The 23,895-nt window shown below is 38.3% G+C and overlaps 6 protein-coding genes across 8 annotated transcripts; 5 read left to right on the forward strand and 1 right to left on the reverse strand.

Moving 5' to 3' along the window:
* Positions 1-264: 264 nt before the first annotated feature.
* Positions 265-1,638, forward strand: LOC111798957 (ornithine decarboxylase-like). Its single transcript, XM_023682315.1, has one exon. The coding sequence runs from the start codon at positions 294-296 to the stop codon at positions 1,545-1,547; it is 1,254 nt and encodes a 417-aa protein (XP_023538083.1). The 5' UTR covers positions 265-293; the 3' UTR covers positions 1,548-1,638.
* Positions 1,639-2,393: 755 nt separating this feature from the next.
* Positions 2,394-3,910, forward strand: LOC111799288 (thioredoxin-like protein CDSP32, chloroplastic). Of its 2 annotated transcripts, XR_002815800.1 has the most exons (3): positions 2,394-2,955; positions 3,238-3,765; positions 3,803-3,910. XR_002815800.1 is itself a non-coding variant. In XM_023682771.1 (2 exons), exons 1-2 carry the CDS (start codon positions 2,504-2,506, stop codon positions 3,680-3,682), a joined length of 897 nt encoding a protein of 298 aa, XP_023538539.1. In that variant the 5' UTR covers positions 2,394-2,503; the 3' UTR covers positions 3,683-3,766. The 2 variants fall into 2 exon arrangements, 1 of the variants encoding a protein (XP_023538539.1); XM_023682771.1 differs by lacking the exon at positions 3,803-3,910 and having other exon boundaries at positions 3,238-3,766.
* Positions 3,911-3,992: 82 nt separating this feature from the next.
* LOC111799287 (RNA pseudouridine synthase 2, chloroplastic) lies at positions 3,993-9,568 on the reverse strand. The gene is made up of 9 exons (XM_023682770.1): positions 9,148-9,568; positions 8,807-8,950; positions 8,457-8,693; positions 8,095-8,297; positions 7,019-7,097; positions 6,505-6,680; positions 5,955-6,057; positions 4,436-4,517; positions 3,993-4,302 (listed from the first exon to the last, which is right to left on the reverse strand). The coding sequence occupies exons 1-8, from the start codon at positions 9,481-9,483 to the stop codon at positions 4,503-4,505; spliced, it is 1,293 nt and encodes a 430-aa protein (XP_023538538.1). The 5' UTR covers positions 9,484-9,568; the 3' UTR covers positions 3,993-4,302; positions 4,436-4,502.
* Positions 9,569-12,594: 3,026 nt separating this feature from the next.
* Positions 12,595-15,973, forward strand: LOC111798991 (GDSL esterase/lipase EXL3-like). 2 transcript variants are annotated; one of them, XM_023682365.1, is made up of 5 exons: positions 12,595-12,852; positions 12,956-13,086; positions 13,156-13,389; positions 15,272-15,527; positions 15,674-15,973. In XM_023682365.1, the coding sequence occupies exons 1-5, from the start codon at positions 12,600-12,602 to the stop codon at positions 15,862-15,864; spliced, it is 1,065 nt and encodes a 354-aa protein (XP_023538133.1). In that variant the 5' UTR covers positions 12,595-12,599; the 3' UTR covers positions 15,865-15,973. The 2 variants fall into 2 exon arrangements, with proteins under 2 accessions (XP_023538133.1, XP_023538134.1); XM_023682366.1 differs by lacking the exon at positions 13,156-13,389 and adding an exon at positions 14,124-14,357.
* Positions 15,974-17,326: 1,353 nt separating this feature from the next.
* On the forward strand, positions 17,327-20,727 carry LOC111798109. Its single transcript, XM_023681081.1, has 3 exons — positions 17,327-17,620; positions 18,033-18,500; positions 19,521-20,727. Exons 1-3 carry the CDS (start codon positions 17,510-17,512, stop codon positions 20,217-20,219), a joined length of 1,278 nt encoding a protein of 425 aa, XP_023536849.1. The 5' UTR covers positions 17,327-17,509; the 3' UTR covers positions 20,220-20,727.
* A 759-nt stretch (positions 20,728-21,486) lies between these two features.
* On the forward strand, positions 21,487-23,530 carry LOC111799070 (SKP1-like protein 1B). Its single transcript, XM_023682466.1, has 2 exons — positions 21,487-21,894; positions 23,122-23,530. The coding sequence occupies exons 1-2, from the start codon at positions 21,595-21,597 to the stop codon at positions 23,293-23,295; spliced, it is 474 nt and encodes a 157-aa protein (XP_023538234.1). The 5' UTR covers positions 21,487-21,594; the 3' UTR covers positions 23,296-23,530.
* Positions 23,531-23,895: the final 365 nt, after the last annotated feature.

The raw sequence follows: 23,895 nt of genomic DNA on the forward strand, positions 1-23,895 counted from the left end.
GACCTGCACCTACGACTTTGCACCGACCAGCAACTCCCGACAACATTCTCTTTTTGCGTGTATGATAATTATAATTTTTAAAATTTTATCCATTTAAAAGGATATAATATTGTAACTTTTAATACATGGAAAGTACTTTTAAATTTTTAAATAAAATTAAAATTTTTGTAACAAATCCAACGGTCAATAAAGTTGTAATTAATTATATTATATTTTATAATTTGGGCTGTTTTTTATAGAGCTCTTCCCCTCCTCTGTTTCCAATTCCCGAAGTGTTCTTCTAGTCCGCCGCCATGGCCGTCGACCACCTCCTCCTCCAAACCGCACTAGGCCTCAGCCCAAAATCCATTACTCCGATTCCCCAACATGGCCTCCTCCATTTCCTCCAATCCATCGCCCTGAGCTCCGACAACCCCAACGAACCCTTCTACATCTTCGACTTAGCCACCATCACCGCCCTCATGAGCCTCTGGACCCAATCTCTTCCGACCGTTCGCCCTTTCTACGCCGTCAAATGCAACCCCAACCCGGCTCTCCTCGCCGCCATGGCCGCCCTTGGCTCCAATTTTGATTGCGCCAGCACATCCGAAATCCAAGCTGTTTTAGCTCTCGGCGTCTCCCCCGACCGAATTGTCTTCGCCAATCCTTGTAAACCGGAATCCCATATCAAATTCGCCGCCGCTGTCGGCGTTAATCTCACCACTTTTGATTCTGTCTATGAAATCGAGAAAATCCGTTCCTGCCACCCGAAATCCGCCCTGTTGCTTAGGATCAAACCGCCTGAAGATGGCGGCGCTCGGTGCCAATTGGGTCAGAAATACGGCGCACTGCCGGATGAAATTATCCCTCTTCTTGAAGCTGCTAAAGCGGCTGATCTCGCCGTCGTTGGCGTTTCTTTTCATATTGGAAGTGGGGATGCTGAAACAGAGGCTTATTCCTCTGCTATCGCCGCTGCGAGAGGGGTTTTCGACACGGCGGTCCGACTTGCCCTTCCGCCTATGAATGTGCTCAACATCGGCGGCGGGTTCACCGCCGGACCCCAATTTGAAAAAGCGGCCGTAACGATAAATTCAGCCCTGAAGGAGTATTTTCCGGCAGAGCTGAATATCACCGTCATGGCTGAACCTGGTCGGTATTTTGCGGAATCGGCGTTCACTCTGGCCGTCAATGTCATCGGAAAAAGGGTAAGAGGCGATCACCGGGAGTATTGGATTAACGACGGGATTTACGGGTCAATGAACTGTATACTGTACGATCACGCGACGGTGAGTTGCACGCCGTTGGCTTTGAAATCTAACCGGAAAAACCCCACGTGCGGCGGAATGAAAATGTACGGCAGCACCGTGTTTGGCCCCACGTGCGACGGATTGGACACTGTTTTGACAGGATACCAGCTGCCGGATTTGGAAGTTGGAGATTGGCTGGTTTGGCCGAAGATGGGAGCTTACACGGCGGCGGCTGGGTCCAATTTCAATGGGTTCAACACGGCGGCGATTGAGACTTATATCGTGTACTCCGATCAGGGAAACGGCGCCGTATTAGGTTGAATTGTATTGTCGGTGTTCTACATTTTTGTCGTGGAGAAAAAAGAGAGAAATGTTGACCAAATTATTTAACGATTAAAATAAAAAGAAAATTATTTAATGGTCAATGAAATTTAGCTTTGGGAACATACAACTAATTAGTTAGTGTGGGCTCAGACATTTAATTCTTTCCTTTTTAAAAAATAAATAAATTAATTAAAATAATAATAAATAATATTATTATTATTATTATTATAACCGCTCAAGTTTACTGCTACCATTTTTTTGTCGACTGGGAGAGTTTTTACACCCTTATAAATAATGTTTCGTTCTCTTCTACCATCGAGATGAGATCTCACAATCCTCCCCCATTCAGGGTCAGTGTTCTTTCTTTTTAGGGGTGATTTTGTATTTATTATTATTATTATTATTTTTTTTTTATCTATACCTTTTTACTGAATAACTTGGAACTTTTGGTAGGTACTAATATGGAATGTCTCTTAAACGGGCGTGAAATTTTACTGTATTTTTCGCTTATTTTGTTTTGTTTGTGTTTAATTTCGTTTTTACATCGTTACCCAATTTCTCGAAATCTCAAAATTTAGGTCGTGACACAGATAGTCTCACTCTCGTGCTATTCTCAACCCATTTTTCGAGGTATTATTGGTTACTTTTTTTCATTATGAGACGAGCTCTATTATAGAATTCAAAAAGCTACGTTCTCAAATCATATGACAGGTCCCGAAATATAAATCTTAGCTTCCCGAACCCAAGATATTACGAGAAACAAAACAAAAAAAATCATCTAAAAAACATCCAATTTGAACAAACCACAGCCACAAAGAGAATGTGTGGTCATCCAAAGCTCCCCCTTCACTAAGATCTTCTTGATAACTCCATAGCCATCCCCTGCAATTCAGAGCAGAGCAGAGCAGAAACAGAGCCTCCCCTGTTCTATTTCCTTTCTCCGCCGCACTCCGATGGCTTCCTTCTCCCACTCTCTCACCACGCCTCCACCCTCTCTCTCTCTCCACACCCACAACAACCGCCTCCTCTCCGGCGCCTCCCTCCTCCCCAATCTCATCAAACCCACCGCCTTCTCTGCAAATTTACACCTCTCCCACCGCCGCCGCGGCTTCACAATCAAAGCCACCGCTGCTCCGAGCGTGAAGAAACCCACCGGCGATGAGCGAGTCCAGCAAGTCCACAGCGCGGAGGAGTTCGATGAAGCCCTTAAGAAAGCCAAGAGCAAGCTGGTTGTGGTGGAATTCGCTGCCTCACACAGCGCGCAGAGCAGCCGGATGTACCCGTTCATGGTGACACTCAGCAAAACGTGTAACGATGTGGAGTTCATTTTGGTGATGGGCGATGAATCGGAGCAAACCAAAGAGCTCTGTAACAGAGAGAAAATCGAAAAGGTTCCTCACTTCAGGTAAATTTCTGTAATTAATTTATAATTTATTTGGTTTTTAAATATCTAAATTTTATTGAATTTAATAAAATTATTATATTAATTAACTTTTAAGATATGTTAAATTCTAAATAAAGAATAATTTTTCACAAAAAAAATTATTAAAAATGACGTGAGATGACGTAACGGTGATTAGAATTAGAATACGTGTATGGATTAAGTTTAGAGATGAGTTTAGCTTTAAAATAAAACGCTTCCTACGTTCTAAAATCACTTAAGAAAGTATCGTTTTTCGCCCTCCAGCTTCTACAAGAACATGGAGAAGATCCACGAGGAGGAAGGGATCGGGCCGGATCAGCTGGAGGGCGACGTATTATACTACGGCGACAACCATTCAGGAGTTGTTCAGCTACACAGCAGGGAGGATGTGGAGAAGCTGATACAAGACCATAAGGAGGATCACAAGCTGATTGTACTGGACGTGGGGTTGAAGCATTGTGGACCTTGCGTGAAAGTCTATCCCACAGTGATCAAGTTGTCGAAGAAAATGGACACGGCGGTGTTCGCTAGAATGAACGGCGATGAGAACGAGAGCTGTATGCAGTTTTTGAAAGACATGGACGTTGTCGAAGTGCCTACATTTTTGTTCATAAGAGATGGAGAGATTAAAGGTAGGTACGTCGGGTCGGGTAAAGGAGAGCTTATTGGTGAGATTCTTAGATACCAAGGAGTTCGTGTTACTTATTGAGTTTGAGGGTTAGGGAGTTTAGTTTCTAATTAATGGTGGGATTTTGGTGTATGACGGGTCTATGATGAGTTGTTTATTATGGTTNACTATTATATACTGTGATGAGTTGTTTATTATGGGTTAAATTCGGTGTCACTTTGAAATATGATTCAAGTTGTGACAGGTCACCGTTATATATATAACCTCGACTAAGATGTCATAAATTTTGAATCTTTCCACCGAGAAAAACATTTCATACCCTAATCCCTAAACCCTGAGATAAATAACCTTACAAAGGGATGTCGTAACTTGTAATGTTCATAACGCCTAATTTGAATTGAGTCCCAATTTACTGCAATCATGTCTTTCAAATATATTTCCAATTGAATGATGATGAATATTCAACTACATTCCTATGGATTAATAGCAATGGTGGCTGGCTTACCATCAATATTAAGTGAAACATGAGGTTCCATTGGACATGGCGATTAGGCAAATGTTCAACACAAGCAACGATCATCTCGACCGTAGAAGCACCATCAACTGTACCGATACGGTGTGTCGTTTCCATTTCTAATGCCATTGTTGCGTGCTGCTATGCCTCGATTTCGATATTGGGATATTGAGTTTAGGAACATTCCCTGTTCATATCAGATCAAATTAGCAGTGTTGAATTTCCAAGAACACCAACCAAAAATATGTCATTTACCAAAAACTTCAATAGATTTTTCAAACATCCCAACTTAAATGGTCGTATATTAGGGCCACATGTACCTTCTCGGTCTTTCATGCCCGGGTCGTTTCACGCTAAGCATATATGCCAGATACTGAAGGATCCCAATTAAGATTTGGTAACCTGCAATTTTAATCCCAACACTCTGTTAATGGTTAAACTGATACACCGCAAAAACCACCTCTCCCGCCTAGATTCTATGGCAGCAACCATTGTTCAATAGCTAATGTGGTTGTAAATCTCAAAATTATTTCAATGTGTACTATGTATTAGGACTACAAGAGATTAAACAATGAGATATGATAAGAAATTGCCTGATGATGTAGAGTTCAATATTTTGCAGGGAATTTGTTTCCAGTATAATCTTTATATCTTTTGTATAGATTATCTGGAATACCTATAAATGAAAATAAAGTGTCTATATTCATATTACATATTAGATGCAAGCGGAAGAAAGACTTTTAAGTTCTGTCTGCTCTTTAGTTATTATATTATATCTATCATGTCTCCAATGTTTTTGTATCAGCCCAAGTCCACTACAAGCCGATATTGTCCTCTTTGGACTTTCCCTTCTGAGCTTTCCCTCAAAGTTTTAAAACGCTTCTGCTAGGGAGAGGTTTCCACACCCTTATAAGGAATATTTTATTCTCATCTCCAACCAATGTGGGATCTCACAATCCACCCCCTTGGGACCTAGCGTCCTCACTGGCGCACCGCCAAGTGACTAACTATAATTCCATTTGTAACAACTCAAGTCCACCGCTAGCAGATATTGTCCTCTTTGGGCTTTCCCTTCTAATCTTCCCCTCAAGGTTTTAAAACGCGTCTGCTAGGGAGAGGTTTCCCCACCTATATAATTAATGTTTCGTTCCCCTCTCCAACCGATGTGGGATCTCACAATCCACTCCCCTTGGGAGCCAGCGTCCTTGTTGACACACCACTCGGTGACTAGCTCTAATACCATTTGTAACAGCCCAAGCCCAAGCCCACCACTAGCAGATATTTTCTTCTTTAGGTTTTCCCTTCTGAGCTTCCCGTCAAGGTTTTAAGACGCGTCTGCTAAGGAGAGGTTTCCACACCCTTATAAGGAATGTTTTGTTTGTTTTGTTCCCATCAACTCACAGTTGATGGGGATCTCAAAAAACCATTTGAAACTTTAACACATATTTTATGTATGACTAAATCCTCACTTATTCATTAAACAACTTGATTTAGTTCAGTCGACTTCATAAGTAAGAGATGAAGTACAAAAGGAAAGTAGACCTATAAAATAGACATTCAAACGAAAGAAGCAGGTACCACATGGCTAGGAAATAGAAAAGACATGGTATTAACTATCGTGTCAAGGAGGCGACCAAAAAAGAGGCACAAATGCGCGTATTAGCTATCTAGGTTATCCATACAGTAGGTTGGGCGTGTAAATCGTAGCCCCCTGACCATTCTTGATCGATATTGTTCTATTTTATGGATTAAATGCTAAATCCGTAAAACCACTAATCACCATGAAAAGAGCTTGGGTTGAGTAAAAGATAACAGAATTCATCAATACTTGAGAGATACCTTTTTTGTGCTAATTTGACGAAGCTGACCCAGAATTTCAGCAAAATCTGTAGGGGGTGGGCATGAAAATCGTATGTTCTTCCCTGTGTGAGGATGTATAAACCTACAAATTGTTCAGTGATCTTGGATTAGTTGTTTACAGAAGAAAAGAACAAGCCAAGACTCATACTACGATCTTGTTTCTTGTTTCTCACTTCTTATTTCTGGCTCTTTTATCATAAGAAATAAAATAAAAAACAAATTTCTCTAACATTTCTTGCTTTTGCACTCTCTTTTTAGTTTAAAAAAGAACAGACTGTGATTAGCAATCATTCTTGTTTATCTCTCTAAAATTTTTCTTTTAAAATGTGGAAGTTTTAACTGAAAATTAAATAAGATATTCCAAGTATATGTCACATAGATGTTTTGATATTATGCATACAATTATTAACGAAGAAAAATAGAAATTCCAAGTTTTAAAAACTTTGAAATAAGAAACCAAAATTATAAGCTATTTTAGAGAACAAGAAAGAATGTAACTAAATGAGCTCTTAAGAATTTATTTTCTAACCCGAGAGTTAGAGCATGAAGGCAAGGTCTCTCTAATGAGGAAACAAGTTGCATAAGTTGGTTGTGACAACTAGATGATGTTCTAGTCCGAAGCAGCGACATGGCCATGCTCTTGGTACCTCCATAGACATCATCTCCAAGTAAAGGTATTCCCATATACTTCGCATGTGCACGGATCTACTTCACAAATATTCACTCCTAAGATTTGAGTGGTGATAAAAACTACATTTCAATTTTCAGAAAGAGGAAAGAATTGAAACTTGGCATGATAAATATGGCTGCTTGTACGTTCAAGGTGTAACTCTGACTCATTAAACGGTTTAGCGTACGTATGCACACACTATGATTTGAAAACAAAAGCAGTAGCGTACAGAAATGTTATTGAAACAAAAGAATGTATATGTCTATGCACGTGCATACATGGTGATTGGTGAAAACGCATTGTTAGATGGATTGTAATATATATTCATTGCCCTCTGAAGCAGCTTAAGGAGCAAGAAGTGTACAATACGCACCTGATGTGTGCGGCCTGTTTCTAATCTCCACTCAACCAATGAAAAACCTCCTTGAGCTAAATTTTCAATAACTTTGTACCTGTGAAATGTACGCCATTTCAACTTAGCATAATGAATGACCAAGCTTAATAATACTAAAATAGTTTCTATAATCGAAAAATAACAAGGTAAACACAAAAAACAGAACATCTTTCTCCACTAATCCTTAAATTCATATTGATGTCACCATAATGAGAGATGGGACAAGGATGGAAATGAAAATCCCAGAGATTACTTCTTCCAAATTTTGCATGACTTTGTTGGATGAGATGTATCTCGCAAACTAGTTCGAGGGGGAGAGATGAATATATCTTTTTTCAGAAGAAAAGAATACAAAAAAAGGGCAAGGAGAAGAGGCATCTCCTCCTGAAGAGCACAAGGGGGGATCCATAACAATAGTACAGGACCCCAATCAAAATTCTTATGGAAATTTGGTACAAGAGGAGGCAGTGTACTATACAGTCACCCAACCAAAATTTTACCACTCTATTTGAACATTCTATCATTCCTTTCTATTTATTTACTCCAAAGCTTACTGCTTTGTTACTCTCTTTAAAAATCATGTTATTCCTTTCTATTTATATAATTCAAAGGATGGCTCAAGTTGCATTCTTTCAAATAGTCCTAGCTTTGCCTTTAAGCCACCAACATGACAATGTCTCTAGAAGCACCACCTTAACCTCTTCATGTAAACAACCAATCCAACCAAGAGTTTGAGCAATCTGTCCAACAGTCTGTCGGAGATGTGGAGTTTTCTTTCTAAATATTAGTTATCCAAATTTATGATGATGACAATTATATTATCATTACTTTTTAGTTCTGGCCTTATATGTAGATGATTTTTTTTACAGGAAACAGAACCCATTTCATTAATCTGATGAAATGAATACAAAAAAAGACCCTGTCTGTACACAGTTATAAAAAAATAGCTCCAATACGAAATGAGGGTAGTAACATGGGGAAGACAGCATTTCAAGAACCAGTAGATTTATAATTGTGTTTCATATGATAATAATTGACGAAGAAAAAGTAATTACCTACTCGCAGCGTACTTTGCATTTGAATTGTTATTTGTTCTAGATATTGCACTCATGCGAATACGATTATTCGGATCACGGCCTATTGGTACCTCGATACGTCCAGCAGTTGAGGGTGGAACTCCACATGTGAGACTGATATAGACTCTCTCAATAGAATGTTGCTTGAATTGAGCAGATAAGTGAGCGTGGGCATGTTCATCCTGATATTCAAATGTAACAAACGTAGGAGTTAGATATAGTTAGGGGACAAAAAAGGGAGCTATTGGGCTGCAAATTCTTGAAACACAAAACTTGAATTGTTTTGCTTTGATCTTGAGTTAAGCAGCTGCAAGGAAGCTGAAGGAGGGACAGTAAATCACCTTGGCAACAACAAGCAATCCACTAGTTCCTTTATCTATCCTATGCACAATTCCGGGACGAATAGGTGCCTCAGAAACTCTAGAAGATAAAATCTCAATGGAATTGAGCTCATCATCAGAAATATCCATGTCTGACAGAAGTTCCTCATTTGTCGTTGTAACCATTGGGAGACTGCAGTGGTTAAGAATGGCATTTACTAGTGTTCCTGTAGCATTCCCAGGAGCTGGATGAACAACCTGAATCAAGGAGAAAGTAAACCGCTATCACAATGTTTTACAAATTTCAGACACAACCTTGCCACTAAGCATATAATATCGAACTTGAGGCATAACGTCTATTGAATCATTACCATGTGCGCTGGTTTGTTTACTACTAAAACATGTTCATCTTCATAAACTATATCCAAATCAATATCTTCCGGTTCAGCTCTCAATGGCTGCAATTCCGAAATTGTACAATTAATCTTATCCCCAGCTCTAACATTGTGAGAAGCCTGCTCGAGCATAAAATATATGGTTGAAAGAAGCCAAATGAAAAACATAGAGACAATCGAAGAGTCATAAATGCAGCTGTTCTTCAGGAGTATAAGCTACAAACGTCGTTACCTTATCGATAACTCGGCCATTGACTGAAACCNTCATAAATGCAGCTGTTCTTCAGGAGTATAAGCTACAAACGAAACGTCGTTACCTTATCGATAACTCGGCCATTGACTGAAACCAGTCCGGCCCTAATACTGGACTGCACCCGAGCCCTACTAATCCCATCGATGCGGCAGGATATCCAAGAATCAAGACGAACTTTACCGGATTTTGTCTCCACGATCTCTTCCAGTCTCATTCCGGCGTAATTGGTTCTCGGTTCAGGAAGAGTTTCATCACCACACTCATCGGAACCCGAGCATCTGGCAGAGTGATTGGTGGCGATTCGAAGAACATCATAAGAGATTCTTCCACGGTTTCGAGGGAAAAACAACTGAATTGAAGGTGCAGCTTGAATTGCTCTAGCAGAGCAAATGGAAATCATTCTCCCGAGTTCGATATTTGGTTCTTGGGTTTTCGCCTATCGGCGGTTGCTTACCGGGAAAAATTAAGATTTTGTTTTTCCTACCTTTTTCAACTCTTAATTTAATTTAGAGTACATTAATAATTAATTAATATATATATATATATATATATATATATATATATATATATATATATATATATATACTATATTTTATTTAAAACATATCTCTAAATTTTAAAAAAAAATTACGAAAAATTACTCCCGCATTCTCAGCATACTTACGTTCAAAGTAGCATTAATACCCTTTACTTTCTATTTATAAATATAAAATAAAAAGTTTAAAAAATTACCCCGACATTGCATAGTTACGTTACCTATTAGTTAGGTTACTACTTTTTATATATATATAAAATATAAAAATAAAAAAATAAAAAATAAAAAGTTTAAAAAATTACCCAAATTACCCCGACATTCGTGTGCAGCATAGTTACCTTACCTATTAGTTAGGTTACCTATTTTCCCACAAACTAACACGAGTTATTCTTCCAAGATGTTTTGTCCTCGCTCACATATATCCGAGAAAAATTCTTAGGAAGTCACCCAACATAGAATTGCTCCAAGTAAAACATGAAATTCCTAGGATGTCACCCAATAGAATTGCTCCAAGTAAAACATGAAATTCCTAAGATGTCACCCAATAGAATTGCTCCAAATAAAACATGAAATTCATAAGATGTCACCTAACATAGAATTGCTCCAAGTAAAACACGTTTAAATATGAAGTTTCTATGATTAAGCCACCGAAAAGGAAGGTGCACATGGCAAACTAACACGAGTTCTTCCAAGATGTTTTGTCCAAATTCCTAGGAGGTCACCCAACATAGAATTGCTCCAAGTAAAACACATTTAATCATGAAATTCCTAAGATTAAGTCATCGAAAAGGAAAGTGCACATGGCTGGTATAGATAGTGACTTTCAATTCTTTTACGTCTTTCTTAACTATCCTATCCTATCCTCAAGATCTCTCTCATTCGGATATGGTCTCGTTTCATTCATGCATCTTCTTCTTTACTCGGGTGTGACAACTCTACTTAAAAGCCATTTATGAATCATTTTTAATTTTCAAATTTCAATGACCAATCTAAAATCAAATTTGAACATTACGAACCAAACCGTTATGAATCCATATGAACACTAATAGAAACTGCATTAAAAATTTCGAAAGAGTTATAAAAAAACGCGTATTTTTTTATTAACTAGAAGGAAACTTTAAATTAAATGCCCAACCTACCACATGGGCTACAGTCAAAATATTGTCTTTCTCTACGACGCCAAAAGCATCCAAGGTTGGAAGATCAAAGACTGATAGTTACTCTTCCTTTAGTTCAACACGTGAAACCCGAGTTATAACTTGAACATCTAACATTTTTTATTTGAATTCAACGACATATAAAGGTAGAGAATTTGAACATCTGACCTCTTAGTTAGTGAATATGTATCTAAATCAATTGAGCTATGTTCATATTGGTAAATCTCTAATTTATACATGCTCAAGTTAGTAACTTCAAACAAACGCTTAACGACATGATCGTTGATCGATCATGCCATGATTATATGAAATTTGATAACTATTGAATAGCTAGGGAAGATGGTACCGCTTTAAATAATAATATGAATTAAATCTTCTATGTCATAAACGAGAAAGGGCCAACTCATTATCTCATAAATGTGAGACCACAAATTATTTAAGATCACGTAACCACCACGAACACAACAGTTCAATAATAGACCAACTTGAAATTTCAAATTGGTTCAGTTGGTGATAACTTGAATAGAGTTCACAACTTAACCCTTGTTCGGGTCCCGTAAGTCACCAACCAAAAGACTTTTCCAGTCCAACTCGTGTATAACTTTATTCAAAATTTTATTTTTATTTTTTGAATTTTGCAAAACGTTCAAATACTTTGTTACGAAATACGAAACTATTATAGAGAAATTATAAGAAATTTAACACAAAATTTTAATTAAAAAAAATAGTTATTAAATATATTAAATTTTTATTTATTATTTCATGTTTGGTGTTAGTTAATACAGTGGGGTGGGGGGATATTAAATGAAAATAATAAATAAAATGAGATACATATTAAAAGTATATTCTACCAAAAATAATAATAATAATAATAATAAACATAAATAAATAAATAAATAATAATAATAAAGTAAAGCATTCCTTTCGAGAGGATAACACAGTAACTTCTCCCTAACAGACGTGTTTTATAACTGTGAGGCTGACGGCGATACGATGGGTTAAAGTGGACAATATCTACTGGCGGTGGGTTTGGATGGTTAAAAATGGTATCAGAGCCAGACATCGAGTGGTGTGCTAGCAAGGACGTTGGATCCCTAAAGGGAGTGGATTGAGAGATTTCACATCGGTTGGAGAGGAGAATGAAACATTCCTTATAAGAATGTGGAAACACGTACACTAGAGTTCTCGAGACGGTAGTTCAATTGGTCAAACCCCCAAGGGAGGTGGAGGACGCTAACCCTCAAGGGAGACGGATTGAGGGATCTTACCTCGATTGAAGAAAATAACAAAATATCTGTTATAAGAGTGTGGAAACCCTTACATTAGAGTTCTCGAGACTGTAGTTCAATTAGTCAACCCACACGGGAGGTGAAGGACGTTGACTCTCAAGGAAGGTGGATCGAGAAATCTCACATCGGTTGGAGATGAGAACAAAACATTGCTTACAAGGGTGTGGAAACCTCTCTAAAACGTGTTTTAGGACAATATCTGCTAGCGTTAAGTATAAACGGAAAATTTTCAAAGTTTAGAAAAATATATGAAACTTACCTGATGGTTCTCGAGACTATAATTCAGTCGGTCAAAACACCGTTCTATCAAGACAAAAGTTGCTGGTTCAATCCCGGTCAATCCCGATAGATCCATATCCAATACAAAAATAGAAGCGGTGGGCCACAAAGACGCTGTGTTCCAATCCAAATCTGCCACGTTTCCACCGGCTTTTCATTATTAGCATTAAATTTGGAAGGCACACCAAACAAATACGTACCCCTTCATACATATATAAATACCTTCACTGAATAATGGCTGAACTACACAATAGCAATGCCTTTACTCCACTTCACAATAGCACTCAAGCTCTTCCTTTGTCTTCAACTAGCTAGTGCTACTATAAACATTCCTCCCGGTTACTCGGTCCCCGCGGTTTTCGTGTTCGGGGATTCGATCGTCGATACTGGCAACAATAACAATCTCATCACTCAAGCTAAGTGCAACTATCCGCCGTACGGTAGGAATTTTCTCGATCAACAGGCAACTGGGCGATTTTCCAATGGCAAAGTTCCCTCCGACCTTCTAGGTCTAAACTAACCTCGTTCGATTAAATTGTAGAGGCTCAAATTTTTTTCAGTTACGTGGCTTGGACCAATGTTATCGGTTTCTTTTTGTTTGTTTTTTGTTAGTTGATGCGTTGGGTATCAAAGAGTTTTTACCACCGTATGCTAACCCGAGTCTACGGCCCGAAGACCTAATTACGGGTGTCAATTTTGCTTCTGGTGGTGCTGGATTTGATCCTCTGACCTCTCAATTAGCGGTAATGAATAAACTTTGAACACGGGACGATATTTTGAATGATACGCTAAATGGGTTCTTGAATTTTCAGCCAGCAATATCACTTGAAGATCAATTAGGCATGTTTAGGGAATACTCAAAGAAGCTAGAAGAACTAGTGGGAGTAGCAAGAGCAAAGTTCATAATAGCCAATGGCTTGTTCATGGTGGTGGCGGGAAGCAACGACATTGCCAACACATTTTATCTTGCAAGAATAAGGCAAATTCATTTCAATATCGACTCGTACACTGATTTCATGGCTCGGTATGCTTCCGCTTATGCTAAGGTACAAAGTTTAGTCTCTCGACTTTCATATTTATATTCAATTTCTATTTTTTAATTTAAAAAATATTTAGTTTCTGTGCAATGGAGTGGAACGAAACATTCCTTACAAGTAGATGCGTTTTAAAACCTTGAGTGAAAGCCGGGAGGGAAAGTTCAAAGAAGACAATATCTTCTAGTGATGGGCTTGGGCTGTTACAAATGGTATTAGAGCTAGACATCGGGTGGCGTGCCAGCGAGGATGCTGGGCCTCCAAGGGAAGTGGATTGTGAGATCCTACATCGGTTGGAGAGGGGAACGTTCCTTATAAGGGTGTGGAAACCTCTTCCTAGTAGACGTGTTTTAAAACCTTGAGTGAAAGCCCGAAAGGGAAAGCCCAAAGAAGACAATATCTAGGGCGATTTTCCAATGGCAAAGTTCCCTCCGACCTTCTAGGTCTAAACTAACCTCGTTCGATTAAATTGTAGAGGCTCAAATTTTTTTCAGTTACGTGGCTTGGACCAATGTTATCGGTTTCTTTTTGTTTGTTTTTTGTTAGTTGATGCGTTGGGTATCAAAGAGTTTTTACCACCGTATGCTAACCCGAGTCTACGGCCCGAAGACCTAATTACGGGTGTCAATTTTGCTTCTGGTGGTGCTGGATTTGATCCTCTGACCTCTCAATTAGCGGTAATGAATAAACTTTGAACACGGGACGATATTTTGAATGATACGCTAAATGGGTTCTTGAATTTTCAGCCAGCAATATCACTTGAAGATCAATTAGGCATGTTTAGGGAATACTCAAAGAAGCTAGAAGAACTAGTGGGAGTAGCAAGAGCAAAGTTCATAATAGCCAATGGCTTGTTCATGGTGGTGGCGGGAAGCAACGACATAGCCAACACATTTTATCTTGCAAGAATAAGGCAAATTCATTTCAATATCGACTCGTACACTGATTTCATGGCTCGGTATGCTTCCGCTTTTGCTAAGGTACAAAGTTTAGTCTCTCGACTTTCATATTTATATTCAATTTCTATTTTTTAATTTAAAAAATATTTAGTTTCTGTGCAATGGAGTGGAACGAAACATTCCTTACAAGTAGATGCGTTTTAAAACCTTGAGTGAAAGCCGGGAGGGAAAGTTCAAAGAAGACAATATCTTCTAGTGATGGGCTTGGGCTGTTACAAATGGTATTAGAGCTAGACATCGGGTGGCGTGCCAGCGAGGATGCTGGGCCTCCAAGAGAAGTGGATTGTGAGATCCTACATCGGTTGGAGAGGGGAACGTTCCTTATAAGGGTGTGGAAACCTCTTCCTAGTAGACATGTTTTAAAACCTTGAGTGAAAGCCCGAAAGGGAAAGCCCAAAGAAGACAATATCTACTAGCGATGGGCTTGGGCTGTTACAAATGGTATTAGAGCTCGACACCGGGTGGCGTGTCAGCGAGGATGCTGGGCCTCCAAGAGAAGTGGATTGTGAGATCCTACATCGGTTGGAGAGGGGAACGTTCCTTATAAGGGTGTGGAAACCTCTTCCTAGTAGACATGTTTTAAAACCTTGAGTGAAAGCCCGAAAGGGAAAGCCCAAAGAAGACAATATCTGTTAGCAATGGGCTTGGACTGTTACAAATGGTATTAGAGCTCGACACCGGGCGATGTGCCAACGAGGATGCTGGGCCCCCAAGGGAAGTGGATTGTGAGATCCTACACTGGTTGGAGAGGGGAACGTTTCTTATAAGGGTATGGAAACCTCTCCCGAGTAGACGCGAGGAAAGTCCAAAGAGCACCACATCTATCGGTGGGAGCTTGATTTAATATTAATTAATTAAATGCATTTTGTTTCATTCATCACATGCAAGTACCTTATCTTTTTCATCTAAATTTTAACATTTTATTTTCTTTAAAGGAATTGTACGCAGCCGGTGGGCGGAGAATCGGATTCTTCGGGGCACCGCCGTTAGGGTGTGTGCCGTCGCAAAGAACCTTGGCTGGCGGGATTGAAAGGGCGTGCGTGAATGAGTACAACGCTGCTGCAGAGCTCTTCAATGGAAAATTGCACATTGCTTTGAATCAACTTCAAACGTCACTGCCTAACAGCAAACTAGTTTACGTGGATATTTACAATCCTCTTCTTGACGTCATCCAAAACTATCGTAAATATGGTATTCAATCATCTCTCCCTCTCCATCTACTGAAAATTAGTGTAGACGCTCGTATGACTATTCTACTGAAAATAATAGCAAATCGATCACAAGCTTAACCGAACGATTTGAAAAGCTGAAAACGTTCGTAATTGTTATTATTTTAGGGTTTGAAGTTGCGGATAGAGGGTGTTGTGGAACTGGGAAGATCGAGGTGACGTTTCTTTGTAACAAATTCGTGAAGACCTGCAACGATCCGAACAAGTTCGTGTTTTGGGACAGTTTTCATCCAACCGAAGCTACATACAGCTACCTCGTCGCTCCGATCATTCAAAAATATATTTCTAATTTCCTATAGTTCAATTAAAGTTTAATTTTCATAAAAATAATATTACAAAATTGAAGGCAAAAAAAGGATGTGTAACTTTAATTCTCTCAATTATATATGTATTATCATTTTGTTTACATTAATGATGAGCTAATAATTAATGATTTTTGAATTAATTATTAATATATTGTTATTATTAATTCAATTTTATCAAGAATAACAAAAAGCATATAATTAATAAATATTAAATTAAAAATGAGGACACGTGGCTAGTCTTCAATTGTCACATCACTTTAGTTGGAGTAATGCAATAATCAATAAAATGAGGACACGTGGCTAGTCTTCAATTTTATTTTGTGTTCTTTAAAATATATTATATTTTATAAGCTAAATTACTTTAATAAAAATATTTAATTAAAAGTTTTATTTGTTTATTTTTAAAATACATTTTAATTTTTAAAAGTGTTTCAAAAATATCTTTGAGTTGTCGATCATCTCCGTCCACGAGCATTGTTGACTATAATAATGGAACATAAGGCATACGTACGAAAATGCTATAAAACTCAATCATAAACTAAAAATGTCAGTCGTATCCCCCTACCCGATAGTTATATGCAGTAAGCTGTTGTTGTTGCCTTTTGTCTATATTTCATATAACATCAATTTCAATTTCTCGAATCTTGCTTTCAAAACTCTCTTTCGAAATCTCTTTGTCCCCGTTTTCTAAAACTTTCTTCTTGAACCAGGGCTAGAGGCTCGAGCATACGTCGCTTGGTCGTAGGCGACGCAAGAACGAATAGATTTAACTCACTTGTTGCTGGAAGTGAGTGCTGCACAATCGTAAGTCCGCTGCCATCTAAGTGTGATTGTGATAAGTCGAATCTTGGTACAAACATTTCGGGAAATTAAGCACAATTTGATGATATTGCTTCGAACTTTAAAAATAATTACATAATTAAAATATTATATGTCGAGACGTTGGGAGGAGAAGAGAAAGAAATACAGAGAGATATGGTACCAAGACTCGGGAGGTGGTCGATATTGTGAGATTCCATATCGGTTGGAGAGGGGAACGAAGCATTATTTCTTATATAGGTGTGAAAATCTCTCCCGAGTAGATGCGTTTTAACACGGGGAAAACTTGGGAGAGAAAGCCCACAGAGAACAATATCTGTCTGCCATGGGCTTGGATGGTTACAAATGGTGTCAGACCCAGACATCGAACAGTGTGCCAACAAGGACGTCAGGCTCCAAGAAAAGTGGATTGTGAGATCCCACATTGATAATTACAAATGGTATAGAGCGAGCTTGGACGGTTACAAATGGTATTATGAGATCCTATAAATGGTACAGAGTCAGACATCCAGTAGTGTGCTAGTCCTAGGTCACAGGTGGATCTTGTCTAAAAAAAATTTAATAAATAGAAAAATAAAAATAAATAAATAAAAAGGAAAAAGTCATATGATTTTTTGACGTCTTTTAAATTCTTGATTAGATGCCCGTTTTAGTGATCTTCGGCGACCTAATTGACGGCTAACCTTGCGGTTGCCGCCGTCCTTCAAATTCAGAGCTTCAACGCGCTTGCTGAGATCGAATTCAGCTGCTTGAAGATTAAAGAGAGAATCATAGGCGACACTTCTGGTCGGTCCAATCACTGATCTTCTGGTTCCCCGAAATGGAGCCGATTACATTGATCGTCGACAAATTAAAAGATTTCGGGACCGCAAGCCACAATTTCTTCGATGGTTTAGTTCGTCGCCGCCAACAATCATCTCGCCGCCGTCCGGTAATGGTTCATGTATTATAGTCTCGTAGTATGTGTTTCTTCACGTCTGAAAATGGCGATTCTCGTTGTTCCTATGAATTGTGATACTGTTTTTAGTTTCTATTTGTCCATTTCCACTTGTGTTTGGAGTAGGAAGACTTCGATTTTACTGGCTCATTCTGTACAGAAACTTTGAGTCTCCAAAGTTAGAAGGTTATGTGTTAACACTGTTGCATGTTGCCCTATGACCGTCCTTGATGAACATTTTGGCTGAAATTTTTAATGAATATTCTCAATTGGCTTTGGAATTTTATACATTAGTGTAAATGACTCTGGTAATTACATGGCGATTAAGGTGTTTTGTTCTACCAGTTTTATTCTAAAACGAATTTAAGTAGCCAATTTAGGTAACTTTGCTGGTACATTATTTCAGATTGAAATCCTGAAGCGGCTGCAAAGGGAAACATTTTCAGATTTAATGAGACTTAGAGACAGACAAGAAAAGGTAGAGAAGGTACTATCCTTTAACAATACACAGAGGAGTAGTCCATTGCAAGAAAATGGCACTCATGTAAGAGGAGAGGTTGATATATTGGGTGCATTACTATTGATGAGTGTTATTGATAATCATAGCCTCAAAACACTTCGTAGAGCTGGAATCTCAACAGGAATTCACTCGAGATTGACTTTTGAAACGACTGTAAGAGAAAACGATTCTCTTGTTGCAGAGTTCGTAGCCAATCAGAAAGCCAAGGTGGATTTTGGTGTTGACTCTGGAAATGAACTTACTCTATGTAAAGTTCTTTACAAGGCTAGTGTGAGAGATTGGATGTCTGCAATTGTAGCGCCTATTGGAGCTCGATGTAGGGATGTTGCTACAGTTGCAAGCCCTTCTTGTCGGGTATGTTTAGTTGCGATTACGTTTTTCTATCTATTGTTAGTATGACTGTTTGCGTATCAAGTTCTATACGAGTTTACTAGATTAGTATTAAATTTCGTGGGGCACTTTTAGGTTGAGGTAATAACCTTCATCCTAATGTAGTTAGGATGGAGTAAACCACTCCATTTACTAGATTACCTTTGGACACTCACAAGCATAAAACCTTTATCATAATCCTTAAGTAGACTATCCAAGAATTAGCAAATGGATTGACATCTACCGTTTAGATTGATATAAGATTGGAAGGAGATGATATACCCCTCTCTCTCTTGCGAGTAAAGGTGTTTGAGACATTGCCCGACTTTTTTTTTTTTTCATTGAGAGAAAGAGCAACATCAAATTTGAGCTAGGTCAGTCATAGGGTTATTTCAAGTCTAGTCTAGAATCAAGACCAAACAAAGCTTCACCTTAACTACGTACAAGGTACCTATGAAAACCTTGACCGTGGTGGACGCATGCACTCACAACTCAAAAGTCAAGCGAAAGGTGCCCCTTTCAAGATAGAAAGAGAGGGTGAAATAGATCACGGCTATGAAAGATATATCATATGATTCTCTTGTAATCTCCCTCCATCAGAATGGAAGTTGCTAAGATCAAATGTGAATATAGCTCAAATTGAAAAGACCATTGTAATTTTTTGGGTCATTCTCTTTTTCTTTTATGAGTATTCCTTTCAAATTAAAGTTTGGTATCAGTATTAATCTAACTCTTGACAGTTCTGTTGTATGATCTGATGTTATAGGAATGCTTGTCGTCTAATATTTAATATCTAATATCGGCGTTGAATTTGAACTGAAATTACATGGTGGTACTTTTTGTTGCGTAAAATATTGCCTGAGACAGTTATATGTTCGTGTCGGTTACCAATTCGAATCAACTAGTTATGTTCGTGAATGCTCTCGAGTACTTTCCATCGAATACTATGTTCTAGTTGGCGTATAATTCATGAAGTTTAATCTATATGGTTTTTCTATGTGGTAGGAAAAGGGTCTTACAGACATTTCATCTTTTGGACCACCCCTTTTGGATCAGCCAAATGGTGGCGCCATTGGTTTAACGGTGAGAAGATCCAATGTTACTGCTTCCTTAGCTCAATTCATTTCAACAGAGGAAATACAACCAAGTTTTGGTCGGATTCAGCGTTGCTTTAGTACATTTGGACAACTGGTGTGTCAATTCTCAAGAGGAACAAAGCTCTCACTACTGGGTCTTCTCCAAGCGCCAAAATTATGCAACCAACACATCGATCTCGGAGCCCTTACAATTTCAGTCGGTCTTGGGAGTCGACATGAATCTTCTGAAACAGCTGAGACACCTGATTCATGTTTGTTAACAGCGTCGAGGAAAGCTATTTCAAGGGGATCTTTGGCTTTACTGCTGGAGTCGGAACTCGACGAAGTGATCAGACTTGGAGGTTGGGTTGAGGTGAGGCAATCAAATCCGAATGACGTGCAATGGGCTGTGTCGATGTCTGATAATAATAGTGAAGAGGCATTAGGTTGGGGAATGAAGTTAGGTGGGATTCATGGAGGCACATCAGGTACAGATCACTTTCAGATTGAATCATATATCAAACTGAACATGAGTAAGAGATTCAACGTAAAGCCAGGAATTGCATATGTGACCGACGGCGATGCCTATATGATGGCCTTGCTCGTTCGGTCTAACTGGTCTATATGATACCCATCTTATGAAGAAATATCATTTTGAGAGCTGTAGTTTGTCGATCCGCGCAAAGAACTGACTTAAACTTAGTCCTTGTGAAAGGTCCATATGTGCCTTCCAGCATTTGGGTGTGGATGTCAATATTACATTCATGCACGTCATAAGCAAAGGAATACCTCAAGAAATTGATATTTTTTTTAGATAAGGTTTTAAACATGTGGGAATCCGACAAAGTTTGATGGACAGGATAATCCAAAATCATCGTAGAGCATTTCAAGAAGTCGGTATTCATCTGGGTCAAGTCTACCGCTAGCGGATATTGTCCTCCTTTGAATTTTCCTTTTGGACTTTCTCTCAAGATTTTTAAAACGCGTATGCGGGAGAGGTTTCCACACCTTTGTAAAGAATATTCTCCTCTAGACTTTCTCTTAAGGTTTTTAAAACGTGTCTGCTAGGAAGAGGTTTTCGGACTCTTATAAAGAATGTTTCGTTCTCTTTCTCAACCGATGTGAGATTTCACATTCTTAAACCTTGTGGAAACCTAGAGTCATCTTGGGTTTGATGGGCGATCTAAGATAATCGAAAGCCACCTTGAAACGCTTAAATTATCTTAAGAAACTAATATTCATCTTTCTACCCGAGATTCTTAAACTTGTACTTTTAGATTATAGACCTTTTAGACTTGCGAGCCTTTTAGATTATTATTAAATATATCCTCTTCTCATATCAACCACATGCCAAGACTACGATAATAACTTTTTTCATACAATAGAAAATGTTAATGTTAATTACAAATAAAACATTAATTACGAAATTTTATGGCATAAATCTTAACATAAAATTCTCTCCGTCTCAATTAACTTACCGATCAAACCTAGTATGACAAACACCACGTGACTTCTTCTTTAAGACTCGTTCTTATTCTTTTAAACAAATTTATTGTTGTTGTCACGTGAATGCCCAGTGCAATATTCTAAACCATTAATTTTTTCGTCGAACAGTTAATTTTGAAATATTTAAGAAAGAATGAATATTATATTTTAATATTTAGAAAAATAAATTTTTTTTTTTTTTTGAATGAAACATGAAGGATTTATAATATATATAAAAATCCTATAATAAAATAAATAAATAAATAAATATATATATATATATATATATATATATATATTTATTTATTTATTTATTTATTGTAATTTAGGCTAAGAAAAGTGGTTATCGGTGGAATTTGCACTTGTTTTAAACCCATTTTGTGGTCACCGTTTGGTTTTCGTCCTCTTTAGCAAATCGCGACTCTCTCTTTCTCTCTCTCTCTCTCTTTCTCTCTTTCTCTCTCTCTCTCTTTGGGTTTCAGACCTCACCGAATCTTCGAGAAAGGAGATACGGCACCATGTCTTCAGGGAGGAAGATCACGTTGAAGAGCTCCGATGGCGAGATCTTTGAGGTTGACGAAGCCGTCGCCTTGGAGTCACAGACGATCAAGCACATGATTGAAGACGATTGCGCCGATAGTGGAATCCCCCTCCCTAACGTCAACAGCAAGATCTTGTCCAAGGTTATTGAGTACTGCAAGAAGCACGTCGAGTCTCCCAAGCCGGAGGATCGTGCTGGCTCCGTCGAGGACGACCTCAAGACTTGGGACAGCGAATTCGTCAAAGTCGACCAGGCGACCTTGTTCGATCTCATTCTGGTATGCGGATGATACTTTCTAAATTTTCTTGCGGTTTTGTCCTTTTTTTTCCCCCTCTGTATGTATGCCCTCCGATTGTTCTCTTTTTGTGGTTAATTTCGGGTCTAGGGTTTGGATACTGCTTAGATTTGGGGTAAGGTTCTTTCGGTTCTTGTTTCGTTACGTACCCTATGATTGCATAATACGTTTTCTGTTTTGGTATGATGCCTGAATCGGATATCTTACATTGTGAATAAGATATTGCAAAATTACTGAAACATGATGGCCGCCTGCTGTTATATGTGACATCTATAGCTATATTTAGTCGCTAGGGGAGTTTATTTATTGATTTATAAGGGCTTTGTATGGGAGGTTCACAAATGTTTGTCATTGAGAAGGCTTTTGATGTATTAGGCGTTTGGCTGCAATCTTTATTCCTTATATAATCTTTGTTTGGAATTGTTACACTAAAACATGCGCGGTATATGTCCTGTTTATCGAGTGATGAAATTCATGTACACCAACAATAGCCATTCCAACTTGTTTTCTGTTTAATCCGATACAATCTTTTATGTTTTGGTTATGGCTGTAACATTAGTTTAGTTGAGGTAATTCGATGTCAGTTGCTTATTTTCAAGTGGGATATGGGTGAATCTCTTTCCTCTTACCAGTTTATCTTGATCTTTCCTGGTTTTATTGATTTTATTTCTACTTTCGTTCCTTCCTAATAAGATTTAAACGAAATTTTTTATTTACCGGTTTCGAACTTGCTAATCATATGATAATTATCCTCTGTTATTCATTCATGTGTGTGTGCACGCGCGGGCGTGTTTATATGTATTGGTTTATCTGAAATTTATAGGTTCTGTGTTGTATTTAGTTGAATTATTTCATCATCTTTTTTGACAAATAAGTAACTTGAATCCACCTAAATCCCTTCGGAAGATGTTAATTGTTTTCGTTGAGAGCTTAAAAATTAGGCTTTCTACTGAACCAATCGGCTTGATAGATTAATGTTACTTGTTATGTTTTGTAAATTACATTGACAACCATAGTAACTTCATACGGTTGTTCGGTGAGAGAATAGTCGAGGTGCACACAAGATGTGCTTGGTATATATTGTTAGACGACACGGTTGAAGCTCCCCCAAGTAGAGGCATCACCGTAACTTTTTGTTTCTTTTCATTCCCTTAACTTGTGATATGGGGATAGTGATGGTCAGAATCTAATCCTACATGACATTTGCAGGCTGCAAACTATCTCAATATCAAGAGCTTGCTAGATTTGACTTGTCAGACGGTGGCTGACATGATCAAGGGGAAGACTCCTGAGGAGATCCGCAAGACATTTAACATCAAGAATGACTTCACACCCGAGGAAGAGGAGGAAGTTCGTAGGGAGAATCAATGGGCGTTCGAGTAAAAAAAAAAAGGAAGTAAACGCTTATATTCTACTTTCTCTTGTCGCATTGTAACATTTGATACTTGTTCTTTCTGTTAAACTAAACTATGTGATGTTCGTTGGGTGTTATCTTCATTCCTCAATCTCTGGTTTTCATCGAACTTTACCCGACTTGCATTTCTTCATAATATAAGACAGAACTCGTGAAGCACTCGTGTCGCGATAATGTAATAGATTGGCTGCTTCATGAATGGTTTCATTGCTGTCAACTCCTCCGGTATTATATTACTTAACTGTTCAACTCATCGAGACTTGTAGATTTTGAAACCGAACTTCTTTTTGGTGATGGATTTGACTCATGAGAATAGTCGAGGTGTTAGGCTTGAACACAGATGGATTAAAAAATTTAAACATAAACCATACTTTTCCCTTCCACCCAAAGATAGGTATGGATTTGTAACGACCCAAATCTTAGCAGATATTGTCCTCTTTGGGCTTTTATTTTCGGGCTTAAAATGCGTCTACTAAAGGAAGGTTTCCACACCCTTGGTGGTTTATTCTCCGTGTTTCACACCCTTATAAATGATGGTTTGTTCTCCTCCCCAACCAACGTGGGACATC

The sequence above is a fragment of the Cucurbita pepo genome, chromosome LG07, assembly GCF_002806865.2.
Source record: "Cucurbita pepo subsp. pepo cultivar mu-cu-16 chromosome LG07, ASM280686v2, whole genome shotgun sequence".
Taxonomy (NCBI): Eukaryota; Viridiplantae; Streptophyta; class Magnoliopsida; order Cucurbitales; family Cucurbitaceae; genus Cucurbita; species Cucurbita pepo.

Excerpts from the sequence above, each read along its gene's own strand:
- LOC111798109 (XM_023681081.1), top strand. The coding sequence starts at position 17,510 with ATGGAGCCGATTACATTGATCGTCGACAAATTAAAAGATTTCGGGACC. Across the intron at positions 17,621-18,032 it reads AATCATCTCGCCGCCGTCCG|ATTGAAATCCTGAAGCGGCT; the intron begins GTAATGGTTCAT and ends ACATTATTTCAG. Across the intron at positions 18,501-19,520 it reads TTGCAAGCCCTTCTTGTCGG|GAAAAGGGTCTTACAGACAT; the intron begins GTATGTTTAGTT and ends TCTATGTGGTAG.
- LOC111798957 (XM_023682315.1), top strand. The coding sequence starts at position 294 with ATGGCCGTCGACCACCTCCTCCTCCAAACCGCACTAGGCCTCAGCCCA.
- LOC111799070 (XM_023682466.1), top strand. The coding sequence starts at position 21,595 with ATGTCTTCAGGGAGGAAGATCACGTTGAAGAGCTCCGATGGCGAGATC. Across the intron at positions 21,895-23,121 it reads CCTTGTTCGATCTCATTCTG|GCTGCAAACTATCTCAATAT; the intron begins GTATGCGGATGA and ends TGACATTTGCAG.
- LOC111799288 (XM_023682771.1), top strand. The coding sequence starts at position 2,504 with ATGGCTTCCTTCTCCCACTCTCTCACCACGCCTCCACCCTCTCTCTCT. Across the intron at positions 2,956-3,237 it reads GAAAAGGTTCCTCACTTCAG|CTTCTACAAGAACATGGAGA; the intron begins GTAAATTTCTGT and ends TTCGCCCTCCAG.
- LOC111798991 (XM_023682365.1), top strand. The coding sequence starts at position 12,600 with ATGCCTTTACTCCACTTCACAATAGCACTCAAGCTCTTCCTTTGTCTT. Across the intron at positions 12,853-12,955 it reads AGTTCCCTCCGACCTTCTAG|TTGATGCGTTGGGTATCAAA; the intron begins GTCTAAACTAAC and ends GTTTTTTGTTAG. Across the intron at positions 13,087-13,155 it reads CTCTGACCTCTCAATTAGCG|CCAGCAATATCACTTGAAGA; the intron begins GTAATGAATAAA and ends TTGAATTTTCAG.
- LOC111799287 (XM_023682770.1), bottom strand. The coding sequence starts at position 9,483 with ATGATTTCCATTTGCTCTGCTAGAGCAATTCAAGCTGCACCTTCAATT. Across the intron at positions 6,681-7,018 it reads AAACAGGCCGCACACATCAG|ATCCGTGCACATGCGAAGTA; the intron begins GTGCGTATTGTA and ends TTTGTGAAGTAG. Across the intron at positions 6,058-6,504 it reads CTTCATGCTCTAACTCTCGG|GTTTATACATCCTCACACAG; the intron begins GTTAGAAAATAA and ends AACAATTTGTAG.